This window comes from Dromiciops gliroides, chromosome 3 (assembly GCF_019393635.1).
Source record: "Dromiciops gliroides isolate mDroGli1 chromosome 3, mDroGli1.pri, whole genome shotgun sequence".
Taxonomy (NCBI): Eukaryota; Metazoa; Chordata; class Mammalia; order Microbiotheria; family Microbiotheriidae; genus Dromiciops; species Dromiciops gliroides.
In genome coordinates, this window is record NC_057863.1 from 341,002,294 (window position 1) to 341,017,460 (window position 15,167).

At 41.2% G+C, this 15,167-nt stretch overlaps 1 protein-coding gene across 1 annotated transcript in view; it reads right to left on the reverse strand.

Moving 5' to 3' along the window:
• Nucleotides 1-543: 543 nt before the first annotated feature.
• Nucleotides 544-15,167, reverse strand: part of RAB6B (RAB6B, member RAS oncogene family) — a 60,465-nt gene continuing 45,841 nt past the window's right edge. Inside the window, exon 7 of the mRNA XM_043992439.1 lies at nucleotides 544-743. Coding sequence (XP_043848374.1) covers nucleotides 679-743 — 65 coding nt within the window. The 3' untranslated portion in view covers nucleotides 544-678. The remainder of the gene's footprint in view (nucleotides 744-15,167) is intronic.

Genomic DNA, 15,167 nt, shown 5'->3' on the forward strand with positions numbered 1-15,167 from the left:
TATATGGCCACAAAAGAGGAGTAAAGACATAATCACAGCTGTACTTGGCAGCATGCTTTTTTAGAGTCAGTGTTTGGTTTTAACCACTTGGAGGCTGTAGTCAGGGGACATGTTCTGGGTCAGATTGCCCGGGGTGAGAGCTTAATCAAGTTGCCCGTTTTTTTTATTTATAATGGACAGGGAATGGGGGGTAGTGAGAGGTCAAGGGGTGTGGGAAGGAGGAGATGTTGGGAGCAGGGAGAGGAAGGTCGAGTGATGTAGGAAGGAAAGAGTGGGGAAGGGGGTGGGGGGAAATCTTCTCTATAAGTTTACAAATATACAAAAACAAAAGGCCCAACCTCTTTCAAATAAAAATGACTACATTTTCATCTGGCAAAAAGTTGTATACACATGATTTAAATTTTTTTTAATTTTAACAGTTTTTGGCAATCTTAATAAAGTACAATATATTACAACCAAACCAAAAAATAGTTGTTTAAGTAACAGCTGTTAAGAGTGACATGAGCCCCAACACCCACCCTCCCTCACCCATCCCAACCCACCCACAAGAGACAGAGAGAAAAAAAAAATCCTCCCATCTTGATAAACTTGTTTTTTTCTTTTAGGAAGCTAACCAATAGGAAGCAACACAACAAGCGGGGTAGTGTCAAATGAAGCTGACCAATCCAGGGCTCTGTATTAGCAGGAGCATCCGCCTTCACTAGCTGGGGGCTCTTGTGGTTTGTCCAACTTGATGTCAATCACTGTGGGTGATTCCATGCTAAGGAAGAATGTATCTCACCAAAAAGAAAGCAAGTTAATTCACCGGGCATCTTGAGAGTCATGGTCCATTCCCATCTTTCCCAGGGGCTGGACTCTGTCTAATCATTCATTGCTTTGCAAATATTTTTCTTGGGAAATACACTTACCTTCTTTGCAATTAATAGGCTAGTGGATAATTAGACATATTATAATTTATTCCTGAAAGAAGGGTCACCACATCACACAAGTATGGAATTTAAGGACTAGAAGGCACTTCAGTAGTCACCTACCTCACCCCATATAAGAAGGGAATTTTCAATATAACACATCTGACAGACAAGTCTTCTTTCTAGGAAACAACTACGTTGAAATAAAGAGGTAAGTACAGGAGTATGCAGAGGAGTCATGTCCACGAGTCTATACTGAATGTGACCTCTCTGCCAAAGCCTTAGTCACCCTCTCCTCTTGGACAGTTTTTATCCTTGGTTTCAGAAATTCTGCTCTCTTCTGTTTTTTCCTCAGACTTTTTTGACTGCTCCTCTCTGTGGCATTTGCTGTATCATTATCCATTTTCCCCAAAGCTCTGTCCTGGGCCTGCATACTTCTCATTCCACTTTCTCTCTTGGTCATCTAATCTGTTTTTTGTTTTTTGGTTTTTTTTTTGGTGGTGGTGGTGAGTTTCAGTAATCACATCTATGCTGATAACACCCAAATCTATATACCTAATGTTGTGGAATCTCACTTCCACATAGCCAACTGCCTGATAGACATCTCCACCTGGATGTGTTTTGTCAACTTGAACTCAACATATCCAAAAAGAACTGATTCGTTTTGCTCTTTGGAGTGCTCTAAATTGGGACCAGAGGGCCTTAAATTGTAAGATCGACTCAAAAAGAAAAAAGAAAAAAAGAAAAACAAAAGATAGACCCCAGGCTCAACTTCAAACTTGAGAACTTCAGTAGAAATACTGATGCCCCCTTAACCACTCTGGTCTATTATTCAGCCAGCATTATCGCCTCCTAAGACCTTTATCTTCACTCAATCTTGGTCATACACAGGGGTGGACATACTTAGATATCTCTGCCACCCATACTTGTGCTACCTCCAACATTTTGAATTTCGAAATTCTCCTTTGTGACCTTATATTAAGATCACAGTTTCACACCTCTTACAATCATGCTTTGCCTCTGGTCCCTCGATCCCTCTCTCTTCTTCCTCTCCATCACACACATTCTAACTTTGATCTCCTAGGGTGGACTAATTCAACTTTACACTTATTTCCCTTACTGCCTTTACCACTGTTGATATTGATACTACTGATATTTTATTTCCCTGCCAATCAGGAAGGTGCTGGTAAATGTTTAATAACAATGTTTAACAAAAAAAGAAAGATGTGCTCAAGACACACTTTAAAATTTTGTTTTTGTTTTTTTGAGGGGCAATGAAGGTTAAGTGACTTGCCCAGGGTCACACAGCTAGTAAGTGTCAAGTGTCTGAGGTCAGATTTGAACCCAGGTCCTCATTAGCTTTTAACAATGCTTGCTATCCTTTCGTCCTTATATTTCTACTTCCCTTGACTTCCAAAACTCTGCTCTCTCTTTTCTTTCTCCTCCTTATCTGACTTACTATTGTCAGTTTCCCAGATCATCATCTATCTCCCACTCACTAAGCCTAGTGGTCCTTCAAGATTCTGTCCTGGGCTCTTTTTATGTCTCACTCTATAATCTCTCCCATGGTGATCTCATTAGTTCCCACGGCTTCAAAGATCATTTATATTCAGATAACTTTCAAATATGAATATCTAGACAATAATCTCTTTTGTAACTGAAGTCCTCTATCACCAGCTTCTTATTGGACATCTCCATCTGAAGTTCAAGATGGAGTCTCAAACTCAATATATCTAAAATGAAACTCATTGTCTTTCCCCCTAAATCCTCCCCTCCTCCAAAGTTCCCTATTTTTTTTTTGTTTGGTTGGTTTTGTTTTTTGCAGGGCAATGAGGGTTAAGTGACTTGCCCAGGGTCATACAGCTAGTAAGTGTCAAGTGTCTGAGGCTGGATTTGAACTCAGATCCTCCTGAATTCAGGGTCAGTGCTTTATCCACTGTGCCACCTAGCTGCCCCCCAAAGTTCCCTATTTCTTCCAAAGGCATGGCCATCCTCTCAGTCTCTCAGGTTCATATCATTACTCATCCTTTACTTTGCTTCCTCATCCTCTCATATTTAATCACGTTGCCAACTCTTATTGATTTTTACCTCCATAACAGCTCTTGCTTTTATAACAGCTTCTGTAACACAACTTCCCTTTTATCTAGTCACAGGCCAAACTGACTAGCTATACTCTGAACTGGGCATCTCATGCCATCCTAATTCAGGTCCTAATCAGAACAGCTAGCAGTTATGTAGTGTTTTTTGGTTTTTTTTTTTTTTTTTTAGTGAGGCAATTGGGGTTAAGTGACTTGCCCAGGGTCACACAGCTAGTAAGTGTTAAGTGTCTGAGGCCAGATTCGAACTCAGGTACTCCTGATTTCAGGGCCGGGGCTCTATCCACTGCGCCACCTAACTGCCCAAGTATGTAGTGTTTTAAGGTTAGAAAGTATTCTACAAATATTATCTTATTTGATTTTCACAAAGACCCTGGGAAGTAGGTGCTATTGTTACTCCAATTTCACCGATGGGTAAGCTGAGGCAGACAGTGGTTAAGTGACTTGCCCAGGGTCACACAGCTAGTGTCTGAGGTCAGTTTTGAACTCAGATCCTCCTTACTTTTCTTGCACTATAGTGCCACCTAATTGCCCATTACCAGAGCTGCTCTAATATAGTCTTGTAATTCTCCCCTTTGTCTCCAGCCTCTCCCTCGTCCAGTTCCTCCTTTACGCTAATGCCAAAACAGTCCAGTAGAAAGAGCTTTGGATCTGGGGTTTCTCTGCTACTTACTTCTTGTATGATATCAGGTCAAATTTCATCTCTCTAGATCTCAGATCCTCATCTGTCGAATGAAGGGGTTGGACTCAAAGGTTTCCTGAATTCCCTTCTAGCTCTAAATCTATGATCCCATGTAAATCTGACAATATCACTCTTATCAAAAGACTCCAGTTCTACCCTGCTATTGCCTAGGAGGGGCGAGATATCCTCAATTCCTTAGCTCGACCTTCCTTTGACAATCTCATTTAACATTCCAGCCAAGTTGATCAGTACTAGCTGTTCTCTGAACTTGACTTTGAAAAGTTGAGAGGCATTTGCATCAAACCTTCTAGCTTGGCACACTCTACTTCTCATGAGTCTTATTTTCCTTCAAGGCTCACTCTTCTGTGAAACCTTCCTTCATCCCTTTCCTCCCTCAGCTGTTAAGTGCCCTCTCTCTGTCTCTCATCAGATTATCTTGTTTTTGTTTATTCCTTTATCTCCCTGTCATTTCTATCATATCTACATATATCTATCTATCACCACCATCTTTATCTCCTTCATCAAAGTCTATATATGTCTGCCTATAGCTATCATCATGATCCACCGATCATCTCATCACATCACATCTATCTATCTATCCATCCATCCCTCCACCCACTCACCTACCTAAGCCTTTTATCCCTCCAGCAAAAGATAAGCTTTCAAGGGCAGGAACTGTTCTCTTCTTTTTGGTCTTTGTATCCCTAGCATACCATAGACTCAATGAATATTTGTTGAATTGGATTAAATGTCAAGCTCGGTTGCCCAGCCATGGAAGCACCATATCTGTTTATTTTGTTGTCCAGGGGAGTGAAGGATGAGCACAAGACTCTGAAAAACCCTCCCCCAATTTAATGCCTCTAATACAGCACTTCTCACAATGATCTACCACAGCTCAAGTCTTTATATAGTGCAAGCATTTATTATAGTGCTTTAAGGTTTGTGAAGCTCCCCTACACCTTATGAACCCTATTCTGTGAAAAAGTTAACCTTGCCTATTTTCTGAAAATATCCCACAAGCCAAAGGAAAAAGCCCATTGTTTAGGGAGCAGTGGGTGGTTAAGAGGGTGGCAGAGGTAGCCTTCCTCTGCACTCATCTAGAGATTGGAGCTTGGCAGATTCTATGGTGGGCATTCAGAGTTAGCCCAACATCCAGTGTACCTTTGGCATCTCCCAAGCTTCCATGTTTGTATTCTAGCATGACATGGAGATCACTAGGGGTAGGGAGGGCTGGGGGCTGTTTGAGTAAATGGCTTGATATGGGGAGGACATCTGATTTCTTTTGGTGGGAGTGGACTGGCAAGTGCTTTTCTATTAGCAAAGAATTGAATCAAACTGTCAAACTGAATCATGAATCTTACTAATTTGCTGAACTCTGAACTTAACAAATATATTACATACATACATATATATGTATGTATGTGTGTGTGTATATATATATAAAACACTTTGTGGAATCAAATACTTTTAGAAAATCACTGGGTGGAATCGTTTGAACTTGAACTAAGCTGATATATTTTCTGAGACTTCTATATTGAATGATAACAAAATTGGAACAAAGTATTCCATAAATTGAACCCAAACTGAACTGATATTGATTTGACTTGTGTCTCTGCTATTAATTCCAAGAGCCCGGCAGCTGTTATAGTACTTGGGTAGGGGCAGCTAGGTGGTGCAGTGGATAAAGCACCGGTCCTGGATTCAGGAAGACCTGAGTTCAAATCTGCCTCAGACTCTTGACACTTACTAGCTGTGTGACCCTGGGCAAGTCACTTAACCTTCATTGCCCCCAAAAGTTTTTTGTTTCTTTTAATATAGTACTTGGGTATCAGAATGTCTTGCCCTCTTTACTTCCCTCTTTTCTCTTCCCCCTTATTTCCTACTGCGTAATGAAGGGTGCTTCTGATAGGAGTGGAAAAACAAGACTTAATTTGGAAAGCCTCCCCTCCCCCCCACCACAGTCCCCCATCTGCACATTACTTCTTTAATAGGAGCAAAAGAGTAACTAGTTAGTTAGGTTAGGCACTCAAAACGATGGAATGAATAATTCAGGAAAATTTTAAAAAATGTCTCAGGATTGAGTTGAACGTTGTGGCCAACACACAGAGAGAAGACTGAGGTTGGTCATGTCAAATATGCACAAATACCCACATTAAATGATAATGATTTTAACTAATGGGGTTGTTTCTGTTCTTTCCCAGCCCTCTGTGGTTTTGTTCTTGTTCAATTGTGTTCAATTCTTCATGACCTCATCTGAAGTTTTCTTGGTAAAGATACTGGAGTGGTTTGCCATTCCCTTCTCAGCTCCAGGAACTGAGGCAAACAGGGTTAAGTGACTTGTCCAGGGTCACACACCTAGTAAGTGTCTGAGGTCAGATTTGACCTCAGGAAGATTTTTCCTGACCCCAGGACCTGAACTCTATCTACTGCATCTCCTAGCTGCCCTACCATCTGTGGTTTAGGATGCTGTAAAAAGACCACTGGAGTCAACCTATATTCAAAACCTTCCTCAGTTACTCACTATTTGTGTGACCTTGGGCAAGTAATTTCATATGTCTGGACTTCAGTTTTCTCATATATAACATGAGGGGATTGGACCACATGGCCTCTAAGGAAACTTACAGGTCTAAACTATGATTCTATGATCCTTCTCCCATCATCCGAATCTATCAGTGCCTATAGGAACAAAGGATATTATTAGTTTACAAGTTTGTTTAGGGGAATAAAATCTCCGACCTATGTATGTACAGCATGGTTTAGATCAGTGGCGTCAACTCAAGCAGAAATGAGACCCTTTGACTTAGAAAACCACATATTGACATCTGTATGCTATTATAGTTTTATTTATTTCATTAAGTATTTCCTAATCAAATTTTAATCTAGTTCTGGGGATACTTGAGAGTGCTGTAGGCCTTATTTTGCCCATGGAGTGTTTGCTAACCCTGGTGTAGTAAGTAGATAGAGTCCTGGCTCTCCAGTGAGAAAGACCTCAGTTCAAACCCAACATCAGATACGTAATATTTGTAGGACCCTAGGTTACTCACTGAATCTCCCAAAGCCTTAGTTTCTCCCTCTGTAAAAGAAGTGGGTTGTATTCACAGCGGTGTTTAACATTCCTTCTAGCTCCCATGATATTTGGCTCTGAATTCTGATCTCGGGCCCTATTAAATATTCCCAATCATTTTTCTTATCTGGTCCTCATTTCTGGCATGCAAAAAACCCTTCCCAATTCTTTCTCCCTTTGGTAACACAGCCTTCATCTCACGCAACCCCTTTGTTTTCTCTTATTTTTGCATTCTGTGACTTTTTGTTGGGTATTATTTTGTAAACTTGAAACAGCTGTTCACTATCTTACCTTCCAATTATACTTCTTTTCCCTCATTATTCTCTCTTCTGTGCCCACTTAACTATCAGAGAATCTGAAAATATCTACATCAGAAGGGATCACCTGAGCTTCATTTAGTCTGGTGATTCTGCCTCCACACAGACTTATTATCCAATCTAACTTGTTCCTAATCTGCTATTAAACAGATGTCACCAACTCCTTAGTATCCCTAAGGGAGGGAGGCAGTATGATTCAAAGGGCAGTGTTAGAGTTGTTGGAGTGAAGAATTGAGTTTGCATTTTGTCTCAGAAACTCACTAGCTGTGTGACCTAGGCAAGTCATTTGACCTCTCCTCTCTCTGCCTCAGTTTTACTATTTATTAAATAAGGAAAATAACAGCAGCTATTTCATTGGGTTGTGGTGAGGGTCCAATAAGACAACATTTGTAAAGGGTTTTGAAGACCTTAAAGTGCTATAGAAATGTTAACTGTTGTTACCATCACTATGACGACTCCTATTCCTCCTCCTCTTCCACTACTACTACTACTACTACTACTACTACTACTACTACTACTACTACTACTACTACTACTACTCTGGTCTAGGGTTTCAAAGTTCTCACCATCTAGAAGTTCTGTATTATAGAATCAAAGACTTTTAGGATTGAAAGTGACCCAGGGGCTATCTATTAGAACCCATACTCTAAAAAGAACCCCTGTCCCCATTATTCCATATCTGAGAAGTGGTCTTCCACCTTCTGTTTGAAGATCCCCAATGAGGTGAGGCCCACTACATCGAAACGTAGCCCCCTAGATTTTTGGACAACTCTGTTAAGAAGATTCTTCCCTGACATCAAGCCTAAGTCTGTCAGAAATGACAGGACCCAGGGGCAGCTAGGTGGCTCAGTGGATAGAGCACCGGCCCTGGATTCAGGAGGACCTGAGTTCAAATCTGACCTCAGACACTTAACACTTACTAGCTGTACTAGCTGTGTGACTCTGGGCAAGTCACTTAACCCCAATTACCTCACCAAATATATATATATATTGCTCATTATTGGTGGGGGTGGATAACAGATGAGGTGAAAAGGGTTTTATCTATTTAATTACCTGTGATGTCTCTTAGGGAGGGAATAGCCCACAAAGTAAGGCAGCTAGGTAGCACAGCGGATAGAGCCCTGGGCCTGGAAGACCTGAGTTCAAATCCAGATTCAGCTACTTACTAGCTGTGGGACCCACTGGCAATTCATTTAACTTTGTTTTCCTCAAATGTAAAATGGCTAAGCATTATAATAATGTCACCAGCTCCCAAGGTCATTGTGTTGGGAGATAATATTTGTAAAGTACTTAGCCTGTTCCCTTTCCCTACAGTAGGCTGGCCTATTTCTTTAAATCACCTTTTTTTTTTTTTTTCCAGGGCAATGAGGGTTAAGTGAGTCGTCCAGGGTCACACAGCTAGTAAGTGTCAAGTGTCTGAGGCTGGATTTAAACTTAGGTCCTCCTGAATTCAGGGCCAGTGCTTTATCCTCTGCACCACCTAGCTGCCCCCCTTTTTTTCTTTTTTTTTTCTTTTTAAAATTTTAATTTTTGACAGCAGACTCTTAACTCAGAACTCCTGAGCTCAGGAGAACCATCAGCCTTGGACTTGGAGTAGCTGGGATTACAGGCCTGTGTCACCAGCCCCAGTAGGATTATAGATCTAGAATTGAAAGGACTTTAGAGGCCACCTGCTCCAATCTACTCATTTTACTGATAAGGAACAAAGGCTTAAAGGGATTAAAGTGATTGCTAGTAAATGATTGGATCAGGATTTGATTCCAGATCTTCCTGGCTCTGAATCTAGCACTCTATCCATATAATGTTGTCTAAACTTTCTATCTCTATCTCTTCCAGTTTCTGACAGACTATTCTGGATGCAGTAGGCTCTTAATAAACATTAGCTGAATTGAACTGACAGTCGTGTGAAAAAGTTTCCTTCCACTGAATACCCCCTGCATGACCCAGCTCCCTGGATAGTTTCCTTTCTTGTCCATTCCTAGGTCTGGTTACAGGAGTATGATGCTGTGGGCATCATTATTTATAAATGTAGTTCTGTCTATAACTGTAGGTCTATTGAATTCTGTCTAGAAAGGCTAAGGCTTCACACATGGAGAGCAAGCATTTGACAAAGTGCTGTCTTTCCCATTCCTGGCATCCCCTCCCCCTCCCAATCCCCTTCTACCTGGATGAAGAACACTCATTTCCAGCTCACTTAAAGAATTGCTGGAAGCGCTTGGCATCTTCAAGTCCAATGAGAGCCATGATGGTTAGGTTCAATTAAAAAGACAGTGGCTCCTTTTCAAGAAATCTATTTTAATTAGAAGGGAACCATTAGCTGGTGTTGGGGGAAAATGCCACATCAGCATTTCCATATTCCCCCTCTATTCCTTAACGGTTGGCAGAGCCCACAAGTTGAACTGATTCAATGCCCTGGGGCTCTTAAGAGATTGCAACCCAAAGAAGGGCTACCAGTATTGTTATGTTAGAGACTCTGGAACAATTTTCTGGACGTTGTGATTCTAAGGCAAAAGAAAAGGGACCAAGTAGCTTAATTGGACCACTTCAAAGGCCATTTTGTTGTATTCTCTGGCAAGATTGCACATAAGCCTTTCCAAAGAATTCTGCCTTTAAAAAACACTTTTGGGGGCAATTTTTCTCTTTTTTTTTTTCAATAGCATATGTTAAGATTTCTAATCTAGGTCCATTTCTAGCTCAGCTACTTACTATCTATATGTCCTCGGACAATTTATAGGCAGTCTGGTTAGTGGGTAGAGCACTGGACTTGGAGATAGGATGACCTGGGCGTGAATCTTCCCTCATATATTCACTGGCTGAGTAACCTGAAACAAGTGAGTAACTAAACCTCTCTGGGCCTCAGTTTCCTTGTCTGTAAATGGCATAAAAGTAGCACATATCTCACAGGGTGGTTGAGGAGTTCCAATAATACAATGCACATAAATCATTTTGTGAACCTTGAAGTGCTTTTCATGTCAGCTATGACTACTTAATTCTTCCAATCTTAGTTTTCTAACATGTCAAGGTAATGAGCTTGGAAAAGATAAAAAAAGATAAAAAAATAAAAAATAAAAAATTGGAAAAGATAAAAAAGGGACTACAGTCCCTTCTAGCTCTAAGATCCTTGGTGTGAGAGCTTTCTTTTCCACAGAGGTAAATCATGAACCCTCCATGCCTTAGCAGTTTTATGACCTACTAGGGTAAAAAAAAAATCACCTCATGGCCAGTACTCTGGCCTCTCCAAATTTAACTAGGTTGGTTCTACTATGACAGATACACAATCCACTGATTAACCCAAACTTAAAGCCTTTCTAGTTTGAGAATAACTTCTTCAGCTCCACTGGCTTAGCCTTCAAGACCCCAAGGACACCTCAAGACCTAGGTTCAAATGCCACCTCATCCATTTCCTAGTTATATGATCCTGATCAGGCCACCTCACTGGGCCTCAGTTTCTACATCTGTAAAAATGAGGGAGTTGGGGGGCGGCTAGATAGCACAGTGGATAAAGCACTGGCCCTGGATTCAGTAGTACCTGAGTTCAAATCCGGCCTTGGACACTTGACACTTACTAGCTGTGTGACCCTGGGCAAGTCACTTAACCCCCATTGCCCTGCAAAAAAAAAAAAGAAAAGAAAAGAAAAATGAGGGAGTTGAACTCAATTGCCTCTAAAATCCCTTTTGGTTCTAAACCTATGGTTTTATGGTCCCTACCACAATGAGAGAACTATTTCAGCACCTCTGAAGAGTATAACCAAAGAGAATCATCAATTTACTTCCATCCTAGGTCAGACTTCTTGGCCACATTGAAAAAGAAAACTCCCAAGGGTCCATTTCACTTTATTTCTGCATTTGGGATGACTTGTTTAGGCCAGTCCAACCATGCTATACATGTCACTGACAGAGATCCCTTAAAGAGTTCACAACCTAGGGGAAGAAGGTAGAGGAAAGGAAGCCTTCTCTCTCCCTTCCCCAGGTTAAGTAGGCCATTCTTTTACTTTAAGGAAGGACTCAGAAGCCAATTAAAGAAGCACAATGGATAGAGCACTGGACTTAAAGTCAGGAAGACTGAGTTCAAATTCTACCATAGGGGCGGCTAGGTGGCACAGTGGATAAAGCACTGGCCCTGGATTCAGGAGGACCTGAGTTCAAATCCAGTCTCAGACACTTGACACTTAACTAGCTGTGTGACCCTGGGCAAGTAACTTAATACTCATTGCCCTGCAAAAACAACAATAACAGGGGACGGCTAGGTGGTGTAGTAGATAAAGCACCGCCCCTGGATTCAGGAGTACCTGAATTCAAATCCGGCCTCAGACACTTGACACTTACTAGCTGTGTGACCCTGGGCAAGTCACTTAACCCCCATTACCCTGCAAAAAACCAAAAAAAAAAACCCCAAAAAACAAATTCTACCATAGACCTTTACTAGCTGTGTGACTCTGGGCAAGTCACTTAACTCCTGTGTAATGGGTATAGTAACACTTGCTCACTAAGGTAAAGTTGTGAGGATAAAATGAGATAATATTTGTAAAGCAATCTGCAAACCTTAAAGCACCACATAAATTCTATCACTGTTGTTATTACTATTCTCATGTTGCAGTGCCTCATGGGCCATGTAATCAAGAAAGCCTGCTTGCAAACCTATATCCCTGCAGCTACACTGAAAGCTTACTCCCCTTTAACTCTGCTAGACAGACCCAGATTTATTTCTGAGAGGCTCAGGCAGCAGTGCCAGCCAGTAAAGTAGTGGGTGAAGGCAGAGTATGTATAATGAATATGTGGAATGGTCCTATAGGGAGCAAGAAGACCAAGGAAGGGGTCTTGGTTCTCTTAGGTCACTAGATTCTATTAGGAAAATTCCTTCTAGAAGGCACTTGGTATTTTTATGTTCAGTATTTAAGCACCTTTTATTTATGTTATTAATACTCTTAATAATATTAATGTATTCATTCAACCATTCAATGCATAAGGTCCTGTGATGGGCCTGAGGGTGATACAAAATTGAATAAGATCTGGCCCCAGCTTTAGGGAGCTTGCTTGCAATGATACTTTCAGAAATGAGCTGTTTATTCCCCTTTAACTGGTGAGGTCAGAAGACTTAGAACTGAAAGAGGTTCTCAATTTAGATGTCCTCTGGTCCAAGTTTCTCATTTTACAAATAAGCATCCTCAGATCTAACCAGATTAAGGAATCTGTCCGAGGTCACACAGGTCCTAAACTGATAAGACTATATACATCTAGAGTCAGAAGGAATCTCTGGTCCGTCCACATTTGGGTCCCTGCACATATTCCACCATCCAATGACACTGGCTTCCCTGCTGTTCCTCCCACAAGACATTCCATTTTCAGTCTCTGGACATCTTCTCTGCTGTCCCTCATGCCTGGAGTCCTCTCCCTCCTCATCTCTGCCTCCTGGTTTCCTTCAAATCTCACCTAACAGAGGAAACCTTTCCTTCGTGCTATTTCCAATTTTTCCTTTTCCTGTCTTGTTTGTACATAATTGTCACCATGTTGTTTTTCCCATTAGGTTGTGACCTCCTTGAGGAGGGTGGGGACTGTTTTTTTTCTTTTTCTTTTGTTTGCTTTTGTGTGTGCGTCCCCAATGCTTAGCACAATGCCTGGCACATAGTAGGTGCTTCATAAATGCTTCCTGACTTGCCTGGTCCCATGCCCTCATTTTATGGATAAAGAGGCCAAGGCCCAGACCAGTTGTTGATTGTCCTTCATTCTCAAAGGTCATCCAAGACCAGTTAAGTGACTTGTCCAAAGTCACAAAGGGCACATCTGGGATTATGAATTTGGGTCCCTGTGGCTCTAAGCTCTTTCTACCATACCACACTCCTTTATTTTTGTTTATTGGTCACTTATGGGGTGATGGGCACATCTAAATGACTCTCTAGCTTATTAAGCAACCTTTTAGGGCTTCATATAGAGCAGATTTAAATAAAACCGGTTGCTTTCAAAAATATAGTACAGTTGAAATAACAGTGGCACTGGGGTAGGGGATAAAGTTTACTGTGTGACCTTGGGCAAATCACTTAAAATCCCTGGGTCTCAGTCCCCTCGTCTGTGAAATGTGGGAGGCTGGACCAGATGGTCTCAGGTGACTTCCAGCCTTGGAGCTATGGCCCTATGACCCTTCTTATCCTTTATCTAAATGAAGTGGTAACATCTTTGATGAATCCTAATCTGAGTGAGTAAGATCAGTACTCTTTAGAGAGCACCCCTCAAAATGCAGGTAGATCCATAGCCCTGTGAAACTCAAGTCCTGCTTAACATGGAACAATTTTTTTTTTTTGATGTCCTAAACTTGGGATTTTATCAGGGTTGGGAACTCCTAGTATGGAAACTTCATCCACCATTGTGAATTGGTAACTCATTTGTGACTTAACAGTTTTAGGGTAAATGTCCATGTCATTGGGTGATGGCTGAACAAATTGTGGTACATGAATGGAATGGAATTATTAATGCAGTATGAGAAATGATGAATATGAAGAAGTCAGGGAAACCTGCGAAGAATTATATGAACTGATGCAGAGTGAAGTCAATAGAACCATGAAAATCATATGCACAATAACTATCACAATGTAAATAGAAATAACAATGCCTTCCACATTTCCCCCTTCCACCCCATTCCTTCTTTAATTTGTAGAGGTGGGGGACCATGGCTGTGAAATACTGTTTATATCATCAAACTCTAAAGATTAGTTGGTTGGTTTTGCTATACTTTTTTTTTTAGTGTGGCAATTGGGGTTAAGTGACTTGCCCAGGGTCACACAGCTAGTAAGTGTTAAGTGTCTGAGGCCGGATTTGAACTCCTGAGTCCAGGGCTCTATCCACTGTACCACCTAGTTGCCCGATTTTGCTATAATTTTTATTTTCTTCTTTCTTTGTCACAGAGGTTAGCTTGTCAGGAAAAGGCAGAAGAAAGTGTCAGAAATGAAGGTGATATAAGAACAAAATATAATACAATTTAAAAAAAATCTTTATATTCTTAAAGAGTTGCCTAGGGCCAGGGATATGCTGGAGTCAGGCTGGACTCGTTTGGAAGAGCCAATAGTTAAATCTCAGTGTGAACATTTACACTTCAGAAATTGGTAAAAACTACAATTCAGGGCTTGGTATACTACTTATTGACTTGCTTTGTTTCATGGACTTAACGATGTGATAAAGAAAACAATCATTTTCCCCCCTGGAGAGCTGCTTTTAAACATTTTCTAGAAAACTTAATCAACTTGTTCACATTCACACAGCCTTTTATGTCAGGGGTAGGACTTCAATCCAGATCTTTCCTATTCCACCGCCAGTCTTTTACCCACTGCACCGTGCTACCTCTCAACACTGAGCACTACCTGTTTCCTTTGCTGTATTTTGACTGATTATGCCTGTGTCTCAATTGTTAAGTCAAAACATTGCTCCTCTTTTCAGGTATTATTTCTTAGGTATCCCTTCCTGATCTTTCTTAGCCATAGACTGTATGTAGAATGGGTAGATTGGTCCATTGGGGGTGGGGGAGGATATCTGCATACACTCCAAAGAATGACTTCCATAGACTGGTCCACCCATACTATATCCCACTGACAGAGATCCCTCATACCAGAGACTCCACAGAAGAAAGAAGACAGAGAGGAAGAAAAAAATTAAACCAGAGATTTATAAGTAGAAGGAGCCATAAAGGTAACCAAGTCTTATTTCTCCACTTTATCATTTAGACCAGAGAGGTGAGACAACTTGTCCAAGGACATATAAGGGAGTGGCAGGTTCACAATTCAAGCTTATGTCTAAAGACTCCAAATTGATTTTCATTCCACCCCAATAGAGCAGAGTGAGGAGTCAGAAAGTAGGATCATGGAGAGTGCTAAAGACTCCAAATTGATTTTCATTCTACCCCAATAGAGCAGAGTGAGGAGTCAGAAAGTAGGATCATGGAGAGTGCCCAGAGGCTGGGAGGTCCTTGCTGTATATGAAGCAGAGATTTGAGAATGCTGGTCTAGGAGCATTAGGTGGTATGTCATGGTGGGTAGGTAGTACAGTGGTTAGAGTACTAGACTGGAATCAGGAAGACATGAATTCAAATCTTGCCTCAGGCACATTAGCTGTGTG